At 46.1% G+C, this 27,166-nt stretch overlaps 1 protein-coding gene across 1 annotated transcript in view; it reads right to left on the bottom strand.

Moving 5' to 3' along the window:
* LOC306914377 (uncharacterized protein) overlaps positions 1-27,166 on the bottom strand; it is a gene marked incomplete at its 5' end in the record, with an annotated part of 102,695 nt that overhangs the window by 26,738 nt on the left and 48,791 nt on the right. The window contains 13 exons of the mRNA XM_079491372.1: positions 12,821-12,855; positions 13,703-13,930; positions 14,678-14,783; positions 15,645-15,782; positions 16,594-16,632; positions 18,088-18,210; positions 19,836-20,003; positions 21,192-21,226; positions 21,688-21,822; positions 21,960-22,178; positions 22,418-24,573; positions 26,849-26,889; positions 27,067-27,165. Of these exons, the coding sequence (XP_079347498.1) occupies positions 12,821-12,855; positions 13,703-13,930; positions 14,678-14,783; positions 15,645-15,782; positions 16,594-16,632; positions 18,088-18,210; positions 19,836-20,003; positions 21,192-21,226; positions 21,688-21,822; positions 21,960-22,178; positions 22,418-24,573; positions 26,849-26,889; positions 27,067-27,165 (3,522 nt within the window). The remainder of the gene's footprint in view (positions 1-12,820; positions 12,856-13,702; positions 13,931-14,677; positions 14,784-15,644; positions 15,783-16,593; positions 16,633-18,087; positions 18,211-19,835; positions 20,004-21,191; positions 21,227-21,687; positions 21,823-21,959; positions 22,179-22,417; positions 24,574-26,848; positions 26,890-27,066; position 27,166) is intronic.

Here is a 27,166-nt window from a genome sequence, read left to right as displayed (position 1 = left end):
CACTGTCCCTGGCTGTGAAGGAGAGGCGGGGTGTGGAGCTCTCTGTAGCCCGGGGACAGTGACACCCTGCCTCTCTGAACACTGTCGCTGGCTACAGAACACTGTCCCAGACCCGTGTTGTGAAGGAGAGGCGGGGTGTGGAGCTCTCTGTAGCCCGGGGACAGTGACACCCTGCCTCTCTGAACACTGTCGCTGGCTACAGAACACTGTCCCAGACCCGTGTTGTGAAGGAGAGGCGGGGTGTGGAGCTCTCTGTAGCCCGGGGACAGTGACACCCTGCCTCTCTGAACACTGTCGCTGGCTACAGAACACTGTCCCAGACCCGTGTTGTGAAGGAGAGGCGGGGTGTGGAGCTCTCTGTAGCCCGGGGACAGTGACACCCTGCCTCTCTGAACACTGTCGCTGGCTACAGAACACTGTCCCAGACCCGTGTTGTGAAGGAGAGGCGGGGTGTGGAGCTCTCTGTAGCCCGGGGACAGTGACACCCTGCCTCTCTGAACACTGTCGCTGGCTACAGAACACTGTCCCAGACCCGTGTTGTGAAGGAGAGGCGGGGTGTGGAGCTCTCTGTAGCCCGGGGACAGTGACACCCTGCCTCTCTGAACACTGTCCCTGGCTACAGAACACTGTCCCAGACCCGTGTTGTGAAGGAGAGGCGGGGTGTGGAGCTCTCTGTAGCCGGGGGACAGTGACACCCTGCCTCTCTGAACACTGTCGCTGGCTACAGAACACTGTCCCAGACCCGTGTTGTGAAGGAGAGGCGGGGTGTGGAGCTCTCTGTAGCCGGGGGACAGTGACACCCTGCCTCTCTGAACACTGTCCCTGGCTACAGAACACTGTCCCAGACCCGTGTTGTGAAGGAGAGGCGGGGTGTGGAGCTCTCTGTAGCCCGGGGACAGTGACACCCTGCCTCTCTGAACACTGTCCCTGGCTACAGAACACTGTCCCAGACCCGTGTTGTGAAGGAGAGGCGGGGTGTGGAGCTCTCTGTAGCCCGGGGACAGTGACACCCTGCCTCTCTGAACACTGTCGCTGGCTACAGAACACTGTCCCAGACCCGTGTTGTGAAGGAGAGGCGGGGTGTGGAGCTCTCTGTAGCCGGGGGACAGTGACACCCTGCCTCTCTGAACACTGTCGCTGGCTACAGAACACTGTCCCAGACCCGTGTTGTGAAGGAGAGGCGGGGTGTGGAGCTCTCTGTAGCCCGGGGACAGTGACACCCTGCCTCTCTGAACACTGTCGCTGGCTACAGAACACTGTCCCAGACCCGTGTTGTGAAGGAGAGGCGGGGTGTGGAGCTCTCTGTAGCCGGGGGACAGTGACACCCTGCCTCTCTGAACACTGTCGCTGGCTACAGAACACGGTCCCTGGCTGTGAAGGAGAGGCGGGGTGTGGAGCTCTCTGTAGCCGGGGGACAGTGACACCCTGCCTCTCTGAACACTGTCGCTGGCTACAGAACACGGTCCCTGGCTGTGAAGGAGAGGCGGGGTGTGGAGCTCTCTGTAGCCGGGGGACAGTGACACCCTGCCTCTCTGAACACTGTCCCTGGCTACAGAACACTGTCCCTGGCTGTGAAGGAGAGGCGGGGTGTGGAGCTCTCTGTAGCCCGGGGGACAGTGACACCCTGCCTCTCTGAACACTGTCGCTGGCTACAGAACACTGTCCCTGGTTGTGAAGGAGAGGCGGGGTGTGGAGCTCTCTGTAGCCCGGGGACAGTGACACCCTGCCTCTCTGAACACTGTCGCTGGCTACAGAACACGGTCCCTGGCTGTCCCTCTTCAATCTGAGCACCGGTGTGGAGTTACATTCTGGGGGTAGTGGAAACAAATGATACAACACTGACACCCGCTTCAAGGTGGCTTCTGAACAGTGAACAGTACACATACCTCTCTCGCTCGTCTAGTAAGTCGTTTTAACTTGGTGTTCTACAAGTCGTTTCTTCAAATGTAGTGCTTTATAATATACAAGTCATTTCAGAATTCTGATAAATGACGAGGAAGGGGGGGGGGGGGGGGATGTCCTGACCCTTTAAGTCCTAGTACATAAGGCCATTAACAATTTAGTAGATACAGGCATGCCTAGAATTCTCTACTAAATTCATCAGAACATACTGAGCTGATAAGATGTACGTACGTGGTCTAGGCAAACAGTCAATTATAAAAGGATTGTATGTTCATTAACAAGACGGCCATTGCCAGACTAAAATCCAGTTAAGATGCATCTTACTTTCCCCATCGACCATAATGCACTTCCAGATACAGGAACAGTGGAAGATGGCCCAGGAATTAGGGAGAGTACGTTATAAGGCTGCGTCACAACCTCACACCTCAGCAGTTCATACCTCACACTCATGCTTCTCATACAACAAAGAACAAAGACATAACGTGGGGCGTGTGTATCTCGAGAGGAGGCAAGCCTTTGCGGAAGCATAGCGGAAGCTTGCCGTACAAAGAAAAGTGCACAGGGCAGCTATGACAAATATACCAAGATTATTTTATTTTTTTATGAATTGTATACTTAAAGGTATATTCAGTGATTTGACTTAATTCAAATATCACTTATTTTTTCTTTTTTTCTGGATAATCCTCCCTACTATAGAGTGTGCTGACCATATAAGGAGTTCCTCCCTGTCCCCAGTGAGCCCCTGGGGTCAAAAAACCCTAGTTTCAGTTTTGGTGGCGGGTGGCAAAACCGTCATCCAATCAGGATGAGAGGGGCCTTCCTCCAATCATGATCGAGTGGGGGCGGGCCTTGGTGCACATGCTGTTGGCCTGTTGCACTTCCCCCCACTGTAGAGCGTGCATGTGCACATTTTGTTACCGGGGCGGACTGGGTGGTTTTCCAAATCACCCAAATCACTGAATGCTCCTTTAAGAAAATAGCAGAAATAGCAGATCTACGCAAAGTGACGCGTTGTACATTGCCTTATAATTGGACCGGCTGGAGTGGGTGTTTAACAGCAAAGGGGGAAGAGGGAGGCTACTGCCGTTTTGTTTTTGAGGGGGGGAAATTATGTGACTATCAACACAAATATTATTCCATCATAATATTCACATATATAAATTGCCTTATGATATGATAGGACCGGCTGGAGTGGGTGTTCTAACAGCAAAGGAGGCCGTTTTGTTTTGGGGGGCAAATATGTGACTATCAACAAATATTATTCCATCATAATATGCATATATAGGAGCGTGGTTTCCCCCTCCCTTCACTCACACAACAGCAATAGACTACCTCTTCCTCTTCCGCTGGCAGACCACAGGCCCACTCCTCTCCCCCAGGCTGACGAGTGACACAGGCCCAAACCCTCAAACATTCTCTATACTCGGCACAGAATCTGATCCATGAGACTGACTGGCCGGTCACTGATAATGGCCAATCAATCAATCAATCAATCAATCAATGATTCATGAGACTGACTGGCCGGTCACTGATAATGGCCAATCAATCAATCAATCAATCAATCAATCAATGATTCATGAGACTGACTGGCCGGTCACTGATAATGGCCAATCAGCTGAAAACTGGCAGATTGTTGTGATCAATTGCTTTATGCATTTTTTTTTTGCATTCAGTCTGGTTAGCATTCAGACAATTTTGCTTTGTACTTGCATTGTACCAAGTCACAAAACTGTGTGACTTTTCGCTCTGGTTTGGGACACATGTACAAAAGGTCATTAACCCATTCAGGCCTGACGTCGAAATAAAAAAAAAACGTTCACTCTGAAAGAATATTATATTCAAAGATTTGTGCCGCATTTTTACGATTTTTCAAAAATAGCAGACCTACAAGTTCATAGCGCGCCACTCGGTGGCGCGCTATGAGCTTGTAGATCTGCTATTTTTCAATAGCTAAAGTATAACATAATGCTTAGTTAAAACACCAAAAGGGGTTCCCGCCCCCAAAATGGGTTAAAAGCTATAATATGACACAGATGCGTCGTCAGGTCTAAATGGGTTAAGCAAAGTGAGTACAGTATACCAAGATTGCATTGGATTATTAGTGATAGCTGCAAAACAGTGAAAATGTCATGGTCTGGGCAGTGCATGGGCTATCGTTTTGCTCTTTCACTGCGCCGGGCTTGCTCCTTGATGAAAGTAAGCCTTGCCCTTGCCTTTGTCACAAGTACACGCCAAGTACGCTCCTTGTTGAGCTTGTGTATTATACTCCTTAGTTTCTTTATTTCTTCGTTTTTTGGGGTCCCCCTGTTTTAATTTATTGTTTTTCCTCCTTTTCGTTTTAAGAGAACCAGAGACAGGGTCCGAGGCAGGTCCAAAGTCTTGATCAACTCCTCCTCTTGTCTCTTGCTCAGGCTCAACATGACCATGACGGACAAACCTCCCCACATCACCCAGGTGTGTGATCCCATTGAGCCTAGGCCCGGCCCACTGGTTGGGACAGTGGTGGGGTAAAGCCAACCAGCCTAACATCCGAGCCCGAGCTCCAAGGCCTAGCGGCCTGGTCATTAACTGACACCATGGACCCAGTGGGTGGTCAAAAATGGTGACGTTAATAGGTTCTGTGCCACAGGGTACATCCCATTCACCATCCTCTCGTCTCCGAGGCTCATAGGTATGTTCGGCCCACACAGTGGACATTGGAATTAGTTTAGCCGACTTAGCCACCGTGTCCCGGCGCATTATGGACCCGCTCTGGACTTCCCCAAACCTGCCCCACGCAGCCTTCAACCACATTCGAGGACCCTCTCTGAGTTGTTCTTCAGTAAGGAGCTCTCCATCTGAGGTGAAAAGGGCCATGATTTTTTTCTCAGGCCCTTTATTTCCGGGGTCCTCAAAACCACCCGGCATGGTTACGTTTTGGCTGGGACCAGCAGGTGTGTTCATGGGTTCCATGGCACCTTTGTTTTCCAGGTTTGTCATGGCCACGCAGGGAACACCACCATACTGTTGTGAACAATTAGGATCATCCATCTGCTGGCCACATTCTTTCTGTGTTAGGGTCTCGCTTAGTTCTTCAGTAAGGAGCTCTCCATCTGGGGTGAAAAGGGCCACTAGTGGAAGGTTTTTCTTCTTTTCAAGGTCCTCAGAACCACCCGGCGTGGTTAACATTTTTACACCCTCTCTAGTCTCTTGCTCAAGCTCTACATGATCATGACGGACAAACCTCCCCCCATCACCCAGATGTGTGATCCCATTAAGCCTAAACACAGGAAATTGCTTGGGACAGTGAGCAATATAGCAAAACCTCCGAGCCTGAGCCTGTGTTCCAGAGCCTAGCGGCCTGGACCATAACAGACACCATGGACCCATTTGGTGGTCAAAAATGGTAATGTTAATTGGCTCTGTCCCACAGGGTACATCCCATTCACCATCCTCTCGTCTCCAAGGCTGATAGGAGTGTTTGGCCCAAACAGTGGACATGGCAACCCTTTTAGACAATTTGCTTGGACTCCCCCGACACATTATGGAATTGCCTGGGATTTTTCCAAACCTGCCCCACGCAACCTTCAACCACATTCGAGGACCCTCTCTGAGTTGTTCTTCAGTAAGGAGCTCTCCATCTGGGGTGAAAAAGGCCATGATTGTTTTCTCAGGCCCTTTCTTTTCAGGGTCCTTACCACCACCCGGCGTGGTTAACATTTGGCTGGGACCAGCAGGTGTGTTCATGGGTTCCATGGCACCTTTGTTTTCCAGGATTTCCATGGCCACGCAGGGAACACCACCATACTGTTGTGAACAAGTAGGATCTTCCATCTGCTGTCCACATTCTTTCTGCTCTAGGGTCTCGCTGCGTTCATTAGCTAAAATACTATCCTTTCCGTCCTCACAGGATCCCTCGCCTCGGGCAAGGGGACAGTGGGGTAAAGCCATCCAGCAAAACATCCGAGCCTGAGTTACAAGGCCTAGCGGCCTGGTCATTAACAGACACCATTTTTAACCACCCACTGGGTCCATGGTGACGTTAATTGGTTCTGTGCCACAGGGTACATCCCAATCACCATCCTCTCGTCTCCGAGGCTCATAGGTATGTTCGGCCCACACAGTGGACAAAGCAATCAGGTCAACCATCTTAGCCAACGTCGCCTGTTGTATTATGGACCCGCTCGTGATTTTTCCAAAGCTGCCCAACGCAACCTTCAACCACATTCGAGGACCCTCTCTGAGTTGTTCTTCAGTAAGGAGCTCTCCATCTGAGGTGAAAAGGGACATGGTTTTCTTCTCAGGCCCTTTCTTTTCAGGGTCCTCAACACCACCCGGCGTGGTTACAATTTGGCTGGGACCAGCAGGTGTGTCCACGGGTTCCATGGAACCTTTGTTTTCCACAGGATCCGTCCCCTTGGGCAAGACGAATCCCCCCATGGGCCCTTGGGTTCCATGGCATCCCAAGGGCCCACGGGTTCCATGGCACCTTTGTTTTCCAGGTTCCTTTTTTTTGTTTTCAATCAACCCTTGTTTTAATTTATTGTCATTTATATGTTTCCTTTTAAGGGCACCAGAGACGGGGTCTGAGGCCGGTCCAAATCCTTGAAAGGTCACTAGGTCAACACCCTCTATAGTCTCTTGCTCAGGCTCAACATGATCATGACGGACAAACCTCCCCCCAACGCCCAGATGTGTGATCCCATTGAGCCTAGGCCCGGCCCACTGGTTTGGACCGTGGGGTAAAGCCATCCAGCAAAACATCTGAGCCTGAGTTCCAGGGCCTGGCGGCCGGGTCATTAACTGACACCATGGACCATGTGGGTGGTCAAAAATGGTGACTTGAATTGCTTCTGTCCCACAGGGTACATCCCATTCGCCATCCTCTCGTCTCCAAGGCTCATAGGTATGTTCGGCCCAAACAGTGGACATAGCAACCCACTTAGACATCATCCCCTTTGGATACCACGCGGGTAAACACATTATGGACCCGCCCGGGACTTCTCCAAACCTGCCCCACGCAGCCTTCAACCACATTCGAGGACCCTCTCTGAGTTGTTTGTCAGTAAGGAGCTCTCCATCTGAGGAGAAAAGGGCCATGTTATTTTTCTCGGGCCCTTTCTTTTCAGGGTCCTCGCAACCACCCGGCGTGGTTACAATTTGGCTGGGACCAGCAGGTGTGTCCATGGGTTCCACCATGGCACCTTTGTTCTCCAGGTTTTCCATGGCCACGCAGGGAACACCACCATACTGTTGTGAACAATGAGGAACTTCCACCTGCTGTCTAGAGTCTTTCTGCTCTGGGGTCTCGCTTAGTTCATCAACTAAAATACTCTCATTTCCGTCCTCACAGGATTCGTCCCCTTGGGCAAGAAGAATCGACTGATCCTTTGGGTCAACAAGGACCGGCTGTGGTTCAGGAGTCAATGTAATGGACGAATGTCCAACCAGACGATTCTGGAAAAGGAACAGAGAGCTAGTTCACTTCTCATCGCTGCACAATGTGCACATACGTAAATCAGCTTCATTTCAACCTACATTTTGCTCCCCTAAGCTAGGGTTCAGTAGTTGTAGCCTGGCTAATAAGCCAGACCGAATCAGCCGTTGGCAAACAAAAATTGCCTGCCGGCGGATTACGGTCTGGAGAGGCTCAATTGTACGCCCATTTCCTACACCAGAGAACTGGTGTGGCCAATCGGGACACGGTATGCAATATGGGCGGGCTTTGGTACAGTGACGTTCAATGCTTGAGACCTTTGACTGACAGTAGCTCTGACCAATTGCGTCAAAGAGAAAATGTTTGAACCCGCCCCCCCGGGAAACAAGATCCATACACAGCATCTCCAGACTCAAATACCACACGACAGTGTGATTTGAGTCTGGCTTATTAGCCAGGCTACAGTAGTTGAACACGCACCAGTTCAAATACGTTGAAAACATTGAAAGTTAACATTACAGTTTACATCAACCAGTATAGGATCAACATTCACGGGAAAAAACACCACTGGTAACTGTACCAGCACTATGCTGTAGCCAGACCGTGCAAAGCTTGTGTCCACCAGACACAATGTGTGTTCACTTCACACTACCAATCCAAATTAGCCCGGAACATGGCAATTGATTAAATTGACAAATCAAAAGTCCAAGCATTGACACGTAGACTCAAATTAACACCTTGGATGTCCAAGCCGGAGTTCTCCGTCCAAGTTCAAGGTCACGGTCAAGTGCCCAAGCCGGAGATTGATAAACAAGACGGAGATTAATGATAACAAAACCGTTCGCATCGCTCTAGAGCCTTGGAGCGCTTGTTGCCCGATCCGATGACGTGTCAAAAAGTGACACGTCATCGAAAATCTCCCCTGCCCGTTTAGCTGACGAAAACGAAAATCTTAAAACGATCATAACTCCCGATCTAAATCATCCCGTCTAATTCTGAAAAAAGATCCTGTGTTAGACGGCGCTCAGCGCTACAGTCGCTAGTCGTGATAGATTTATTATTACCTCCCGTTGTTGTCGATCGACTCTAGAGCGTTGTGGCTATTGTTAGCTGCTACACAGACATGCACACCAGCTTCCGGTGCGCCGGTAAAAGTGGTCCGTGCGCTACAAATGATGGGCACCCTGGATGAAATGGATTAAAAAGTTCCGGGCTTCTAAGGTGTTAACAATGTTATCGCTGCAGCGGTCGCGCCAGGTCTTATCCCATGTACCATATCCCCATGTTAACTAACTACTTCAAAAAAGTGAGTAACGCCAGAGGGAGCTCCACTGATCTCGTTCCACCCAGATTTGGCACAATCACGGGATGAATTCATTCTAATATTATTCCACCAAAATGCCTACCAACAGCCATCAAAAAGTGGGACTCCCTACCCTCGTTTCAAAACCGCCATAAAAGAGCACCTAGACAAGTCTTCTAGCTTGTAAATATATTACACCCCCCCCCCCCCCCCCCCCCGTGCTGTTTTTTCTGTAGATACTTGCTCCTAGTATTGATGATTTCTTGTATAGTATGTATTATGTCTTGATGAATTTAATACACAGGACCACAATAGAAACGAGCCCTCAGAGCTCTGTGTTATTAGCTTGCGTTGTCCTTGCTTACTGCAAGTCGCTCTGGATTAACCCATTTTGACCTGAGATCAGATTTTTCAAAAATACCAGACCTACAAGCTCGTAGCGCGCCACTCGGTGGCGCGCTATGAGCTTGTAGATCTGCTATTTTTCAATAGCTAAATCATAACATAATGCTAACACCATAAGGGGTTCCCGCCCCAAATGGTTTAAGAGCTAAATGCCCACATTGTAAATTGTTATCCTTTAGCGGCAGCGGTGGCCGAACGGTTTGCGGAGCGGTCTTGTTATCGGAAAGGTCGCCAGTTCGAATCCCCGGACCGGCACGTTAAAATTACCACCGCTGAAGTGCCCTTGAGCAAAGCATTGAACCCCTACCATGAAATGTTCTATGAGCAGGGTCTGGCTGTAAACAAGCATCTCGAGCTTAGTCCATTCACCCTGGGTAAACAAAGAACTTTGCTTTGCTTTAGCATTATAGCTGTACCCAGGGCCGCTTTTAGGGTAGTGCGAGTGGTGCGGCCGCACAGGGCCTCGCGCATGCGAGGCCTCGCGCTAGGCAGTGTTTTTTTTGTTTTTAAGAAACAATAATCGCATCGCAGCCCGTTCCGTCGCAGTTGATTTTTCACCTATTTAAGCTGCGGTCGGTTTTCAATTTTCTAATTGAATTTAGAATTTTGATCGATCACAAACTGTGTGCAGGCAATCAAGCAAATGTGATACTTAATATTTATAACAAATAGGAAAGTGAAGGCAAAAGTATGTATTAATTAATTAATTAATTCAAAAAATGTGCGCGCGCGCGCGTCGCATTTCTCCCAGACGCCTCTGGCTATACCTCTGTACTTTTTGCAAACTGTCAACTGGTCTCGCCAGGTATTATGCCTGCAGTCTTGCCAGCCAGGTCTTAGGCAACGCTACCATAATAGGTATGTATATGACGTCAGGGATCATGCAATAATATGTATGCCACATGAGTAGATCCCTTGAACAACATTCAATTACCTTGCCACAAAACGGCCTGGCCAATCAGCAGCAGCTATCACGCCTCTAGCTGCTGCTGATTGGCCAGGCCGTTTTGTGGCCGGGCAAAAAAGTCTGCCTGAGAGTTCCCACCCTGGGCAAGACCTACGCTGAAAAGACTATCAGCGGAAGTTGCGAGATTTTAGCGGAAGTATTGCCCAAGGAAATGACGTTGATGCTTTACAAATCAGTTTACATTCTCCGCGAATGAAACAAGTGTTGTGATTGGTCGGGAAAATATTGTATCCGGGGGAAATACATCTGACTGATGTTCCGGAGAATACATCCACCCGATAGCTTCTCTGCCTTACGTTGTGACCAGGCTCTTCTTTTCGCAGAAAAGTAAGCCTGGGACCGAGGCTAGAGAGTTCCCAGATGGGAGCAGGAGGGGGGAACCCAGTGTACTCTCTGCTGCCCCATCTGGCGGAGTCAGGTTACTTCCGCTTGGGCATTGAAGTAAACCTACAAGAGCTTCACCCATAACATGTCTATTGTTGGTCTCCTTGGGTTGTGAGGAGGTGGTATTTAACCCATTTTCGGCGGGAACCCCTTTTGGTGTTAGCATTATGTTATGCTTTAGCTATTGAAAAATAGCAGATCTACAAGCTCATAGCGCGCCACCGAGTGGCGCGCTACGAGCTTGTAGGTCTGCTATTTTTGAAAAATCGAAGAACGACATAGAAACGTCGCTTTTTCAGACATTTTTAGAATCTGGTCTCAGGTCAAAATGGGTTAAAGGGATATTTCACTTTCAAATAAACTTTTGGTTATTCCATCGTCTACTCGGCCTTATGTGAACAACCCGGACAGTATTTAAGTTGCTTGATTCAGTGTTTAGATATTTGATATTAATTTTAGCTGCCCCGCCCCCTTCGTATACAAACCCATTGTAACTTCAAACTCCATTTTAACCATGATAGATTCATCAAAAACACCCGTGCTTTTTATCCTGGTGACTCCTAGTGTCCCAATACGTGAGGGGGGCCGTGTTCTTTCATTTACCGTTTTCATATATTTTTAATAATGTTTCGGGAAAAGAATAAGGAGCAGGAGGAGGCCGGATGACACTAAAAATAAATAAAAACAGTAATTGAAAGAACACGGCCCCGCACGCAGTATCATTCACCATAAAAAAGGACGGGTGATTTTGATGACATGGTTAAAATAGAGTTTGAAGCTTACAATGGGTTTGAATAGGAAGGGGGCGGGGCAGCTAAAATGAATGTCAAATATCGAAATCAAGAATCAAGCAATTTAAAAACTGTCTGTGGTGTTCACATAAGCCTGAGTAGATGATAAAATGATCAAAAGGTTTTTTTTAAAGTGAAATATACCTTTAAGTCAACATCTATCTATACACAAGAGAAGAGCCATCGACTAAAGTCTATCAGGGAAACAGTCAACCGTGTGTGTGTGTGTGTGTGTGTGTGTGTAGGGCTGTCAAATTAACTGAGTTAATTAAGTAGTTACGAGAGCCTTTCAGTATAATAAGGATAATTCACAGGCAATATCTCAATACGCTCTTCAATCAGCCCCTACCGACCTGAACCATAGATGAAGCCATTTTAGTTCTCTAAAAATGTCTTCTACATCCTGACAGTTTTCCGAAAAAGCTATGAGTCAGTCGTTCTTCGATTTTTCAAAAATAGCAGACCTACAAGCTCGTAGCGCGCCACCCGGTGGCGCGCTATGAGCTTGTAGATCTGCTATTTTTCAATAGCTAAAGCACAACATAATGCTAACACCAAAAGGGGTTCCCGCCCAAAATGGGTTAACAGACAAGAACATTCAAACAAATCTCAGGATTGATGCAGTAGTACAGAACTTCCGGCTCTTAAGAAAACTGACTGTTCTCTTTTGAGTGAAATGCTAATGTATTGTAGAACTAAAATTGTAATTCTACTGATATTGCATCTTGCTAAATTATATTTATGACCCCACAATGATGTTTATAAAGAGCCATGTTTAAATGTATTTAACACATTTTGTGCCCAAAACGTCTGTGGACGTCCTGGGTATTACCGCACGTGCATAGCCCAAGACGTCTGTGGACGTCTTTGAAAAAAATCATATTTTTTTTTACACGTGGTGCCAAAGTTTGTGTTTTCACCATTGAGAATGCATTTGGCGTTTAAATTAAATAACTCAGAAACTATAAAACATTTCAAAGTAAAAAGTTCCAGCATGTGTCTCCACAGTCAGCTGAATTATAAAAAATGTGAATGGATTTTCTAGGTGAAAGTGATTTTGGGCAATTTTGCGTGGGCTCTCAATGTGTTAATATGATTTAATATTCTATAAGTGTGTTGGATAGTCGCATCTTTGGTCTTCTAGAGACCTTCCCTTCCATTTCTATCAATTCACACACACAGTGGCTTCGGGGTGGAGTGACTTTGCGGTGGAGTGACCTTGCGGTTCCCAGTTTGAACCCGGGCTCCCCCAGAGTTAGTGTCGAAGTGTCCTTGAGCAAGACACTGAACCCCTAAATGCTTGCTTAGTGCAGGTTGGTGCCTTGCATGGTTTCCTCTGGCTTCGGTGTGTGAATGTAATGCACAATCTATGTAAACGTGTGTGAATGTAATGCACAATCTCTGTAAAGCGCCTTGGTTAAAGGCAGGCACGCACGCGCACACACACACACACACACACACACACACACACACACACACACACACACACACACACACACACACACACACACACACACACACACACACACACACACACACACACACACACACACACACACACACACACACACACACACACACACACACACACACACACACACACACACACACACACACACACACACACACACACACACACAAGGTTAGCTTACCTCTTCATTACTAAGTCCAGCGACTGCAATGTGCTCTGGAAGAAGAAAATGGACAAATGGACATCACTCATCGATCCAAACACACGAGAACTAAAATGGGTAGAGGTATAGCCATGGTCAGGAAGTGCTCCTCATACTTGACATCCTCAGTCATGGGTCAAGTGTTGCAGTCATTGGTGTTTTGTCACCTTTATTATTGTCCGGTTGTATGGTCAGCTGCGACTCAAGCAGACCTGAACAAACTACAACTTGTTCAGAACCGAGCTGCTAGACTGGCACTTCATTGTTCTACTCGTACAAATATTGAATATATGCATAAACGCCTGTCCTGGTTATCTGTTAAAAACAAACTCCATTGCGGTGTCCTCATGTTTGTCAGAAACATAATTTCTAATGAAACACCAGATTATTTCCTCAAACAGTTATTAAAATCAAGTGACAGACATAATCATAACACCAGAATTGCCAGCCTCGGTCATTTAACACTCCCTGCTCCAAAAACGAACCTCCTTAAACAAACAGTTATGTATCGATCAATATCATTTTGGAACACGTTACCACCTCACATTAATATAACACAAAGTCAATTATCTTTCAAATATGCTTTAAAGGAACACTTGTTACAGCTGACCACATGACCTTAATGTTATTCTTATTATGTTGCATTTCATTTTATAGAATAAATTGTAATTATGTATTTTCATGTATTTAATCTTGTTGAATGTATTTGTAATTATGTATTTATGTACTTTTTGTATGTATTTTATATGGACCCCAGGAAGATTAGCTGTCGCCCCGGCGTCAGCTAATGGGGATCCATTCAATAAACAATAAACAATAAACAATACCTTTTATCTCTTTTATATGCAAACCGTTTCTTACCAGGCCACGGAAACTGGGGAGAATTTGTCTGGACGCAAAACGGAGGCGACGCCGACGGCTTCCAAAAAGGCGGGTCCGCCCCCGCGGGAAGGACCGGCGTAGCCGTAGCCGTCGGAAGGGCTGCGGCCACCGTGGCCGCTGTGGTCGTTGCAGCGGTCGGCGTCGCGGCCGATGCTGAAACCGTCGCGGAGGCCGTCGCTGCGGCTGCTATAGTTCCTGTAGCGGCCACTGTAGCCATAGGAGGAGATAATATTAGCAATACATACATTTTAGCAATGTAATAATAACATTTCAAATATTCTGGTTATCTCACAAATGTTAATGCTTCTTTTTTTCAGTATTTTAAATGAAATGAAATTTATGTTACGAGTTTGACTGTTGGGTAAACATTAAAAAATCACACCCGTGTGAACTGAGTGGTGCAACTCCCCCCCTCCTCCTCTCTCTCATTAGCAGGCAACAGTGCAGCACTATCTCTCTCTCTCTGTGTTTCTGGCACAACAGCGCCCCTACTGGTACTCATTAAAGTCACATAGGTTAACGTCACATAGGTTAACACGGACATTGCTGTTCCTTGGAGTGGTGGCACCACTCAAAAAGCGAGTGGTGCTGTGCTGTACAAGCCCTCCTCCCTGGCCTGTGTGTGTCTGTGTCTTGTGTCTTGGGCTGTGCAACAGTGACACTTGGTGGTGAACAAACGCCATTTTCGTGCTCGGACACAGCCAGGGACAGACCCAGACACACACACACACACACACACACACAGCCGTCTATAGGAGTGGTTGCACCACTCAATAAAAGGTAGGGTGAAATGTTTTTGTTTTTGTTAAAAAAGGTGAGAATTCCATACAGCGTGTGTTCAGTGATACGTTGCACACAGATGAATAAACCTGCATGTGTGTGTGTGTGTGTGTGTGTGTGTGTGTGTGTGTGGGGGGGGGGTGGGGGGGGGGGGGGGGGGGGGTTGTTACTTACCGGGTTTGCGTTGTTTCATTCTGTTGATGAAACAGCCCGGGAACAGAGATTTGATGAGGTTAACCAGTCTATTTGCATCTGCCGTTGAGTTCAACTCCACAAACACCTGAAACATAAACACGTACAAATTAAAGCATTATTCACCTGCACACACAGACATGTGAACACACATGTGTACATGTGAACACACATGTGTACATGTGAACACACATACACATGTGTACATGTGAACACACATGTACACTAACGCACATAGGTGTGTCCTGGCACACAAATTGCCCACCACGATTTGTTCAAGATTTGTTTCACACTCGTTTTTTTCGAAATGAAGATATGACTGGATTTTAAAAGTGCAGTGCCAGGGTCCGACTTATTACACCCACAGTGACTGCTCAACCACACAGCTTCGTCCCCCAGAGCGAGACTCCAGTGGGGTTTATGCAACTATTCCAGCTCTTTCCCTCCTCCATCTAGTCTACACTCGCCGACCACTTGCTTACAATCAAACAGCATGCGCATTCAAAGCAGCCCATTTTCACTCTCCGTTGCCCAGTGTGGAAATCACTTTGAATAGGCAGGCTCTCGCCGGGACCCCTTCCCCATGCGATATACCAATGTAGCCTTAGGCAATTATCGCCATAAAGCAACACGTTTGCATGCCTGATGTAAATGGTAAATGGTGCATTTATATAGCGCCTTTATCCAAGGCGCTTTACATAGATTGTGCGTTACATTCACCCATTCACACACACATTCATACACCGATTGCGGCGGAAGCCATGCAAGGTACTACCAACCAGCACATCGGGAGCAATTTGGGGTTCAGTGTCTTGCCCAAGGACACTTCGACATGTAGACAGGAGGAGCCGGGATTCGAACCGCCGACCCATGGATCATTGGACAACCTGCTCTACCTCTTGAGCCACAGTCGCCCCATGTGTGCGTGTGTTTTGTGTGCGCACAGTACCTTGCCAAGAACTGGCAGGAGGTTGCTGATGTCCTCGGGTACTGCCTGTCTGAGCTGCTGGGCTGCTTCCGTGGTAAAGGACAGGTTGTTGACGAAGAGCAACCTCTTCCACAGTGTCTCCGAAGGCTCAACCAATGGCTGCGTGTACAAATGTCAAAGTGAGACCGATGAGACGTGCGTGTGTGTGTGTGCGTGCGTGCGTCTATGTGTAGTACAGGATTGGATAGACATTTTTGTCCCTAGTGGCAATCTTTCATTGACAAAGAAATCTTTAAGTTTAACGTTTTCATTTATAATTTCAGGTAACAGAAATGTTTTTTTTTCCCAATTCTAGTTTTTGTTAACTATAATTACCCTGGGACACACACACACACAGTAACTGCAGTTAAAATGCAACGGCAACATGCAGTACACTGCCCATTGAATGACACATTGTAGTGTGCCATAATATCAACATGAAATCAAACCAAATCAGCAACCAACGGCAGAACAGGTGTGTCCGTGTTGCCGCAAAGCAGCAGCAAAACAAGTTGAGGAAAATGTGTGTGTGTGTGTGTGTGTGTGTGTGTTAGGGCATTCACTTCAGGTCATTTTTACTAGTTGACTAGTTGCCTAGTTTACTAGTCGACTAGTTGTTTAACTACCTATTATGTAAAAAATGTAATAAATTAAAAAATATATATATATATTTTTTTGGAAATGCATATTTGTACATTGAAAAACTGTGTACATGATGACTAACTATAATCTACCTGATCTTGAGGCCTACAAAATCGGGGAAAAAATTAAAAAAATAAACTTTTTTTCCCCTTGTTTTTCTTATCAACTAGTCAACTAGTACCAACAAGGTCGACTAGTGGATTTACTAGTCGACTAGTAAACTAGTCGACTAGTTGCTTAATGCCCTAGTGTGTGTGTGTGTGTGTGTGTGTGCACGTGCGTCACTGACCACATTTGCTAGTTTCATCAGAGATTTGTAGGCCCCCACCTGAAACAAATAAAACACAGCAGATAGTTTTCATTGGGCTGCTCTGTTAAGGCCCAAACCACACCGATGCCTACTTGGTGTGCCCGGGTGCATACTTAGTGTAGACTAGTCATTGGTTAGACATGGGCTAAGGTTAGGTTTAGGTGTGCTGCCACGTGACTAGTCTAAACCAAAAACTGTCTAAACTAAGTACTGCACCCGTGCAACTCCACTCGCAGACTAAGGCAAAACATGTATTTTCACCACACAGCTACAGTAGATTGAAAGGTTGCTTCCTACCTTTGAGTTAGTGTTGCTGAAAGACACCCAGATCCAATTGTATATTCCATATTTCCATATGTACTAACTAAGTGTGAACTGTCAACACGGCACACAGAGTTGTGAGCATGTGCAGTTTACGCACTAGCTCTGCTACAGCGTGCAGGGTACACGTACCATAAACGGACATTAGGGGGAGCCATAGTACAGTGTAATACAGTGGGGACTAGCTATTGATTCATTGATTGAATACTTTATTGGCAGAAATGTAATCAGTACAGGGTACAGTCAAACACATGTCCAAAGAGATCACTGAAAACAGTCCTTCCATTCAGGTCCTGGGTATTCATGACATGACAAATAACAACAAAATTCAAATTATCACAAAAGGTCAAAATAAAAAATAAGATATGTAAAAAAGTTTATTTTTTTAATTTATTCAATTTTGTACATAATAGGTAGTTGACTAGTAAACTGGGCAACTAGTCAACTAGTAAAAATGACTAGAAGTGAATGCCCTATACTGCACCCGGTGTGCCTACTACTCGCAACCATTATCTAATGGCAGTGCAAATGAGTTGCATTAACACCGCTTTGTTGCCAGGAGTTGCAACCGGTGTGGTTTGCGCTTAAAGAGGTTGGGCTAAAAACGGCCATAGGATCATAAAAAAACCTTGAACCATTTATAATGTGGTGCCAAGCTATTGTGGCTGTGTATGGATCTTCTGTAAAGAAGGAAAACGATATGCACATCCCAGTTTCAGAATACGGTGCTGGACCCAAAAGATGTGTATGGATCTTCCACACACTACTGAGTTCCCGAATACAGAGTGTAAAATTAATAAAGTGTAAAAATGGCCAATATGTGTTGTTTTTTTATTAGGTGACTAATCAACGATGAAAATGATATAAAAATTGCATTATTAAAGGGGAGAAATATTTGACCAAAGTTATGTTTCCGAACTTTTTGTGAGGAGTTTAGATCGACTACTTTCAAGATTTTCCCTGAATGTTCGCCTACTATCACATACCCAGAATAGTGCCGCTAGTGTGGTTAAGTGGTTCAATTTAGATTTGTAGTGTTGACGGGGTTGGGGAATGGATAGTCAACTGAATTCAATTGCAAGGCGAAGGGGTATACAATAAATATAAGAATGTGTGCATGAAAGAGGACTGTGGCGTGTGTACACTTCTTACCGGGTCCATGCTAAAGTCCTCGGTCAGTAAGTGGAAGAGAAGGTTTGACCCCTTCAAGGTAGAAGGCCGGAAGAAGGATGACTGGTTTGCAAGAGCTACCCACTTTGGCATGAACGCCAACGCCTGCCAGGGAAAACAACATTGCATAATGGGTTCATTACTATTACACAAAGATGGGACCAGGAGACAAAACAAAATATGGGAAATAGAGAGAGGACAAACTTGTCCACAACCCCCTAAAACAGCCGATCTACAAGCTCACAACACATCAGATCACAATGTGTTCCCAAATAGCTGTAGATCAGCTATTTGGGATTTTTTTTTCCAAACAAATATACATTATAAATCGATAAATCCTTTATAATTTTGCCACAATACGATTTTATCATCACACAAATATTGATATTAACACTCCCATCGCCCAGGACGAAGTTCTTTGTCCTTTCTATTAGTAACGCCCGACGCTCAGGACGAAGTATTGTCCTAAAGACGAAGTTTATTGATACGAGAACGGATCGCCTGGCTGTATAGCCCAGGCGCGCCTGCTGGGCTCTCATCGGTGACGCGCAAGAGTGAGACATCATCAAAAAACTCCCTCCTCTGTTTAGCTGATGAAAACGAAAATCTTAAAACGTTCATAAATCGCGATCTAAATCATCCTGTGTTAGACGGCGCTCCGCGGTCCAGTCGCTAGTCTCGATAGATGTATTCTTGTCTCCCGTTGTTGTCGATCGACTCTAAAGTGCTGTGGCTATTGTTAGCTGCTACACAACATCATGAACTTCCGGCCGGTCCGTCCGGAAAAGGCGTCCGTGTTTATAAATCGACTGGGCGCATGAATGTAATGGATTAAATAGTTCCGGGCAATTAAAGTGTTAACTTTAAGCCATCTACTTGAAAATATTGTTTGTTCATGAACTTCATATCACTATGCCCTAATTAAGGCACGTTTTAAGCACCCTATGCACGTCAGGTTTCGTCAGGCAATTACCAGAAACCCATAAAGAGCAAGCCCTGAATGACCATAACAGGTCTGTAACTATAAAGCCCATGAGTTCAAGTGTCTACATGTGTCTACATGTCAACAACACATTGGTGTGGTTTGGGCCTAAGAGTGTTCAAATGGATTTGACCAGTCTGAGTTAATATATACAACATTTCAGAACCACTAGTTGGACTTGAGAGCCCACGCAAAACTGCCCAAAATCACTTTCACCTAGAAAATCCATTCACATTTTTTATAATTCAGCTGACTGTGGAGACACATGCTGGAACTTTTTACTTTGAAATGTTTTATAGTTTCTGAGTTATTTAATTTAAACGCCAAATGCATTCTCAATGGCGAAAACACAAACTTTGGCACCACATGTTAAAAAAATATATATATATTATTATTTTTTATTTTTTTTCAAAGACGTCCACAGACGTCTTGGGCTATGCACGTGCGGTAATACCCAGGACGTCCACAGACGTTTTGGGCACAAAATGTGTTAACATGCCATAGTGTCATAGTAAATAAGTTGTGTGTCCAAAACGTCCACAGACGTCCTAGGAATTACTGCATGTAGTGCCCAGGACGTCTGTGGACGTATTGGTTAAAAAAGTGGGTGTAAAAGTGGGCACCCTGGGTCGCTTAAATACATATTCTAATGAAAACAGACACTTGACAGTCAGTAATGGGTATTATTACACATTTGTCCGTGTACGGACATATTGAATGATCCCTGATGACGGGTGGAGGTCCGTACCATGCATTGGTGGGGGATAACATAGATGTTGGTCTTCGTGTGCGTGTACCCGTAGGGGGTCAACAGCTTAACGAGCTCCTGTTCCGTGTACTGTGCAGCTGGCCACTCCGGCAGGTTCGTTATCATTACAACCTTCCTGCTGGGCTGAGTGCGCAAGAGGGCGCCGATCTGAGGACAGGATGGGGAATAGAAAAAGAGAATCGGTAGATATATTGATACATTTTCTGTTCATCGACTATACTCCCTTAATCCATTGAGACCTGGAACGCATCCATGTCACGCTAGCGTTTAACCACATTAACCATTAACCCATTTTGGGGCGGGAACCCGTTTGTGTTTTAAACATTGTTATAATTTAGCTATTGAAAAATAGCAGATCTACAAGCTCATAGCGCGCCACCGAGTGGCGCGCTATGAACTTGTAGGTCTGCTATTTTTGAAAAATCGTTAAAATGTGCCTTTTTCTTTCCGAAAATTGTCATGATTTAGAAAACTTTTTTTTTTAAATTTCGACATCAGCCCTAACCCTAAGTCGAAATTTTCTAAATCACCTAACCTAACATAACCTTTTTTCAAAAATAGCAGACCTACAAGTTCATAGCGCGCCACTCGGTGGCGCGCTATGAGCTTGTAGATCTGCTATTTTTTTAATAGCTACAGTTTAACGTAACGCTTAAAACACCAAAAGGGGTTCCCGCCCAGAATGGGTTAATCGTTTCAGCACTAAATGTGAAGTGTCCACCCAGGTGTTTTCTTTCACTAAGCACAAGTGTAGTATGCTTTTAATTGTTTTCAATGTGCTGTGTATACAGTATGCACGTTTTAAGTTGTATTTAACAGTATTGTAATATTTAACAGTGTGAAAAGGCGCCGAGCATCCATTCTGTGCTTGAGCGTTCACATTTGTCACTCTCATCTGGTCACTGAAGAGTTGAACATTTTTCAACTCTGGCTGTTTGGATGAGCACTTTGTGTTTTCAGCTGGGAATCATTAACCCATTCTGACCTGAGATCAGATTCTAAAAATGTCTTCTACATCCCGACAGTTTTCTGAAAAAGCTATGTTTCCATGTCAGTCGTTCTTCGATTTAAAAAAAAAAATAGCAGACCTACAAGCTCGTAGCGCGCCACTCGGTGGCGCGCTATGAGCTTGTAGATCTGCTATTTTTCAATAGCTAAAGCATGACATGATGCTAACGCCAAAAGGGGTTCCCGCCCAAAATGGGTAAAACGAATTGGTGGACACATTATCTACTAATGTACAGTGCCAAACGTATTTCACTTTGTAGAATAGATGCACGAATAATATACAGTACATAATATAGATATATGCAACGGCGATATGCAGACACTCACCTGAGTTTTGTTCAACACCTCCAGGTGTACGGAATCTGTGAGAGAGAACCTTGGTTTATTTAATGGCTTCGCAGTGCATTCACTTCTGTGTGTAATTGCGTTTTATCTGCAGATTCAGTCTCATAAATGGTGCATTTATATAGCACTTTTTATCCACAGCCCTTTACTTTGGATTGTGCATTACATTCACACACACACACCGATGGCGGAGGAAACCATGCAAGGCACCAACCTGCACATGGGGAGCAAATTAGGGGTTCAGTGTCTTGCTCAAGGACACTTCGACACTAACTCTGGGGGAACCTGGGATCGAACTGGCTCTACTGCCACACACCGCCACCCCCCCACCCCCACACACACACACACACACACACACTGTACCCTATCAATAAAGGCAAAAACGCCAACCAAAAAAACAAAATTTTAAATAAAAAACAAAGGCACAACTCCTGTGATGAATTTCACATGAATCCCACAATGCCACAAGCCCCCTCACCTGGTGTTCTGAAAACCATGTGGCTCAGCTTGACATCACTTGCTGAATCCTTCGTCGACTGTGCCGGTTGCGTCTCGGTGGATTCCGACAGCATTTTAGAAGCCATGTCTGCATAGTCACACCGTCTCCATGGATCTATTGATTATAGATACATATTTACTATACATTTTAATATACATACTTTCATATCGCTTTCATATTTATGACATACCGTGTGTGTGTGTGTGTGTGTGTGTGTGTGTGTGTGTGTGCGTGCGTGTGTGTGTCTAAACCTTTAGGGGGCATGGGCTGCACAGGTTCAGTTTCCTTCGCATCCGTTGTCATGTCAGCTTCATCGTCTCCCGTTAGATCGATGATCGGCATTCCACTGGTCTTGGTAGTTGCTTCTTTCGACTTTGTGCCGTTCTGAATTTCAGAACCGCCACCTTCGGGTTCGAGTGGATTGTTGGCGGATTCTGACTGCTTTTCAGATTGTGTCTTGGATGCCACACCTTGGGTGAAATAGGCAATGGAATCAATGATATAACACGGCCTCCAGGGGGGGGGAAGAGTATTGAGACTTTCACATTTCATTAGGGAATTAAAAAAATTCTACATAGTCGCACCGTCTCCACAATATTGTCACTGTGTGTGTGTGTGTGTGTGTGTGTGTGTGTGCGCGCGTGCACGTGTGCGTACAGAGAAAAGTATTAAACTGCATCAATGCAATATACATTAGTTAAAAACATACCATCTTGCGCTGAGGTGGCTGAACCTTCAGGGACGGCCTCTTCGGTTGGCATCTGCAACCCTTCAGCAGACTCCAAACCTAGCCTGCCCTCAAGCTGCGCAGTCCCAGGTGGAGAGACTTTGGCAGAAGACCCCAGACTCTTGTCGTCTGCGCATTTGGGTGGGGTCTCTGTGGCCTCAGGTGTAGAAGTGGGGGTAGAATGTTGAGGTAAGGGTGCAGCACTGCTGAGCGCGTGGCCGGTTTCAGCAGCCTTTGAATTCAAAGACGTGGGTGTCGTTTGTGTGATAACTGGCATAGAAGTGGGGGGCGAATCTTTGACGCTGGCGCTGCTGGACTTGGGAGCGGCGGTATTCCGAGAGCATTTGTCGGAGGGTTCTGATGTCTTGGGGGGAGAGATGGTGCTAGACTCTTCAGGTAAACTTGTATCACTGATAGTGTCCAGGGACTCGTCGCGAGTCGTCCCCGCACCTTGTGGATCCAAAGACTTGGGTGAAGTTTCAGCAGGTGCAGTAGAGGGTTTTGAGTCTTTGTGTAAGGGTGTATTAGTATTACTAGGACCCCCAGACTTGTGTAAGGGTGTAGTAGTATTACTAGGACCCTCAGACTTGTGTAAGGGTGTAGTAGTATTACTAGGACCCTCAGACTTGTGTAAGGGTGTAGTAGTATTACTAGGACCCTCAGACTTGTGTAAGGGTGTAGTAGTATTACTAGGACCCCCAGACTTGTGTAAGGGTGTAGTAGTATTACTAGGACCCCCAGACTTGTGTAAGGGTGTAGTAGTATTACTAGGATCCCCAGACTTGCGAGTCATTTTAGAACTATCCGGCTTGCCATCGGAAGATTTGGACGGAGAGGCATGCATTGGATCTGTAAGCGAGGGTGCAACGTCACTGGTACTACTGCACTGGGTACCACTGGTTTCAGAACCCTTTGCTGCTGGGCTGCTAGGCTCGGGGGAAGCAGGAACCTGAGGATTGGCAACCGAGGATGTGTTCGAGGTTTCAGATGTCTTGAGGGGAGAGATGACGTTCGCATCTTTAGTTAGGTTTGTGTCACTACTTGTGTCAGGGGACTCGTCGTGAGTTGTCCCAGCACCTTGTTGGTCCAAAGACTTTTGTGCAGTTTCAAGTGGAGAAGAGGGTTTGGAGTCTTTCCGTAAGGGTGTGGGATTACTAGGATCTCCAGACTTGCAAGTGGTTTCGGGACTCTCTGGCTTGTCTTCTGAAGATTTGGACGGAGTAGCGTCCATGGGATCTTTAAGCAAGGGTGGAGCATCGCCGAGACTACTGGACCGGAAATGACTGGTTTCAGGACCATTCGTATCCAGACACGTGGGTGTAGTTTCTTTGTTCGTAGGCAAAGAAGTGGACGTAGAGTGTTCAAAGGGTGAGATCAGGACTTTGAGGTTTGAAAAGGATTGAAAAGCATTCGTTAGCGGTTTCTGGTGGAAAGGTCTTGGGTGGAAAGGTATCGTTCGAATCTTGTTAACATCTTGATCCAAGGCCGTAGCATTGCCGGGTGTATCATTTGATTTGATGTTGAGTAGATTATAATTGGATTTATCCGACAAAACCGTGGGTATGGCCTGCACAGGTTCAGTTACCTTCACGGCCCTTTTCATGCCAGCTTCATCCTCGAGGGTGAGATCGATGACGCCCATTCCACTGGTCTTGGCGGTTGCTTCTTTGAACTGTGTGCCTTTCTGAATGTCAGCGTCCGGTCTATAATCTATTGAATAGACTGATGTGGAACGAAAGGGACGCCCTTCTTTTGAGGCATAATGTGTTGGAATGTTCAATTGCTCAGTCTTGGGCTGTTTCCAAGGTTCCAGTGTGGATTGGGATGCAGAAGCTCTCTCTTTTTCAGCTTGTTTTTTTGGAACTGCAGAAGGCTTAGGCTCTGACGGAGCGGACTTCTTCTCAGCTGTCTTGGAGGCCGCAGCACCCGCTTTAACAGTTGTTCTGGTCGCAGCGCCCTTGGAGGTCACAGCGCCCTTGGAGGTCACAGCGCCCTTGGAGGTCACAGCGCCCTTGGAGGTCACAGCGCCCTTGGAGGCCACAGTTTTGGCTTTGCTAACCAATTTAGCGGTGCTAGTGGTACTGGATGGTTTTTTGACTGGGCCTTTGACAGTTCTTGTTGTGCCCAAGCGAGGCTTCCTGTGTAGGACAGAAACAAAGAGATTAGGGCTGGAACTGACAATTGTTTTAATAATTGATTAGTGTGGGACTATCCGTTGTATTGTGTTTTTGTATGGACATAGTGTTGGGTGCTGGCACATATGCACACATGGCATCAACGCATGGTGTTGTGTGCTGGCACACTATACACTCTGTCTTTCTTTTATCTGTTCTGTATTGTATTGCATTGTATTGTACTGTACTGTATGTGTCATTGTATGTTTAGTTTTACTACCTTTTTAAGAGCCTGCTCAGGGACTACAGATGAAAATTAGCTTATGGCTAACTCTGGCACATTTACATGGAAGTGAAAACTGAAATGTTGATTAATGAGCATTGTCCCTGTCAAATAAATAAATAAATAAATACATTTAGACCAAAATGAGGGCAATCAAGTACCATTTCCCGTCACCCCTAAAATAGATATCTTCAACATTGACATTGTTGTGTCATATCTTTGTCAGGTCATAGCGGGGGCAACGCAGTAAGGCGTAAGTACACACATGGTGCAGGCCCTTCAATTAACCAATGTCACACAGCCACAACAATACTAGGGACTTTAAGCAACGACGGTTTTCAGGATGGCTCCGCTAGGCGGAAGTACGGCGACTATGGTGCAATCGCCGCAGCTGTCAAAATCGCTAAGCAAACAGCCGTCGGCGACATTGGTTCCCATGGTGACGCGTCTATGCAGCATGTGTCAAACAAACCATTTGTTTTTAAACACCCCGTCGCGCGTCAGCTAACTTGCCCATATTGCTTAATTCTTACATGCGCTGGACATGATCAGCAGTGGAAAGAGGAAGGTGCTGGAGCAATCTGTTATTCTCAGTGGCGTGCACAGACATTTAGAGGGGCAGGTGCTCAAGTTAAAAAAGGGCACCTTGTGCAGCGCGTGGAACCGGCCGGTTGCCTTAACCCATTTTGGGCGGGAACCCCTTTTGGTGTTAGCATTATGTTATGCTTTAGCTATTGAAAAATAGCAGATCTACAAGCTCATAGCGCGCCACCTAGTGGCGCGCTACGAGCTTGTAGGTCTGCTATTTTTGAAAAATCTAAAAAAAAAAAAAAGTTTTTTTGTTTTTTTTCTTCAAAAGGGCACATTGCCAAAAGGGCAGGGGGTGCTCTAGCACCCCCTAGTGTCCATCTGTGCACGCCACTGGTTATTCTAAAACGTTTTAATAAACATGGTTAATATGACATATGGTATTAGTGTTATTTCTTCATTCAGAGCATGTCAACACATTACACAGCATAAGAGAGGTGATGGAGCAATCGGTGTAAATGTATGACAGCTATAATTTCAATAAACATGGTTATGACATGGCGTTGTAGACACTACGTGTAAGTGTAGGTTCTGCCGTTGTAGAAAGGGCTGCGACGGCAAGCAGGTTTATGTATCGAGCACTGATCCATTTCCGGTTGCCGGAGCGGACTGCCGTAGCAGTCGTTGCTTAAAACAGTTTAAGTGCCAAAGACGTTTTAACTCTTTCAGCGCCCCACTTTTGGTCGGGGGTGCCATTTTGGCTATGGGACAAAAGAAAGAAAATGTAATTATTTTGTGCACGTCATGTGCATGTCATCACCTGTACACCAGATTAGAGGAATTTTCAAAATATGGATAAAAAAAATTATAATTAAAATATCTCGTCTTAACGTCCCTGGCACTCTGGACATAGTGAAAACAGGCTCGTCTTAAAGTCCCTATTATCTAATATCAACACCACGGCAAGTCAGGACACTGCCGCTGTGGTAAATGTTGGCAAAATAATCTCCCACTGAACTCCAGTTGACGAGTTCATCATGGGGAGGGTGGGAGACATTGTCCATGATGGAACGGAGCTTGGACAGTATCCTGCTCTCTGCCGCAGACGCGCGATTGTCAATCCTACCAACATTATAGGATAGACCCGCCTTACCATGTGTCTGATTGGCTCCCGGCAGGTATAGTTTTACTGAGGTTAGGTTTAGGGTTAGCCTCTCAAGACACTAGTGTCAGGCAGTCTCGTATCGGGGACAGATTGGCCATTGGGCCAGTGGCTCTCAGGGGCCCTTTGAGGAAATTGGACCGCACGGTACTAGGTTTGACGCCCTGAAAAGGGCTTCTGGAGCCCTTCATTGGCCATTGATTTTTTTAAATTTAGGTCAAAAAGATGATAAAAACACAGAAAAACAAGAAAATGTCGCGCGCATGGTGCGCTATGGGGGCCCTGCAAAAATGACCGGCCCAGGGGACAAAACGGAATCAACTTACGGCTTCTCAGCGAGCTTGTCTTGCTCCTTGGACGAGATGTCCTGCAGACAGAGATTGAGTTTATTAGCTTGGAGCTCAACAATGAATTTCACTCTCTGTTTTACACCTGTGGTGTGACAATAAAGATGATTCCGATTTAGCCAATGGTTACAGAGTCCTGAACAGGACGAGGAAAGGAGAGGAAAGAGCAGTGTATGGGGGTGCATGTTGTGCTGTACCTTCTCTGTGAATACAGTGAGTACACAGCCGTTGATATTGACGCGCTTGCATTTGGTCAGAGCCCTGGCACTCTCCTCAGCAGCAAAGCATACAGAAGCC

Source organism: Electrona antarctica, assembly GCF_951216825.1.
Source record: "Electrona antarctica genome assembly, chromosome: 21".
NCBI classification, from domain to species: domain Eukaryota; kingdom Metazoa; phylum Chordata; class Actinopteri; order Myctophiformes; family Myctophidae; genus Electrona; species Electrona antarctica.
This window is presented reverse-complemented; position numbering and strand designations above follow the sequence as displayed.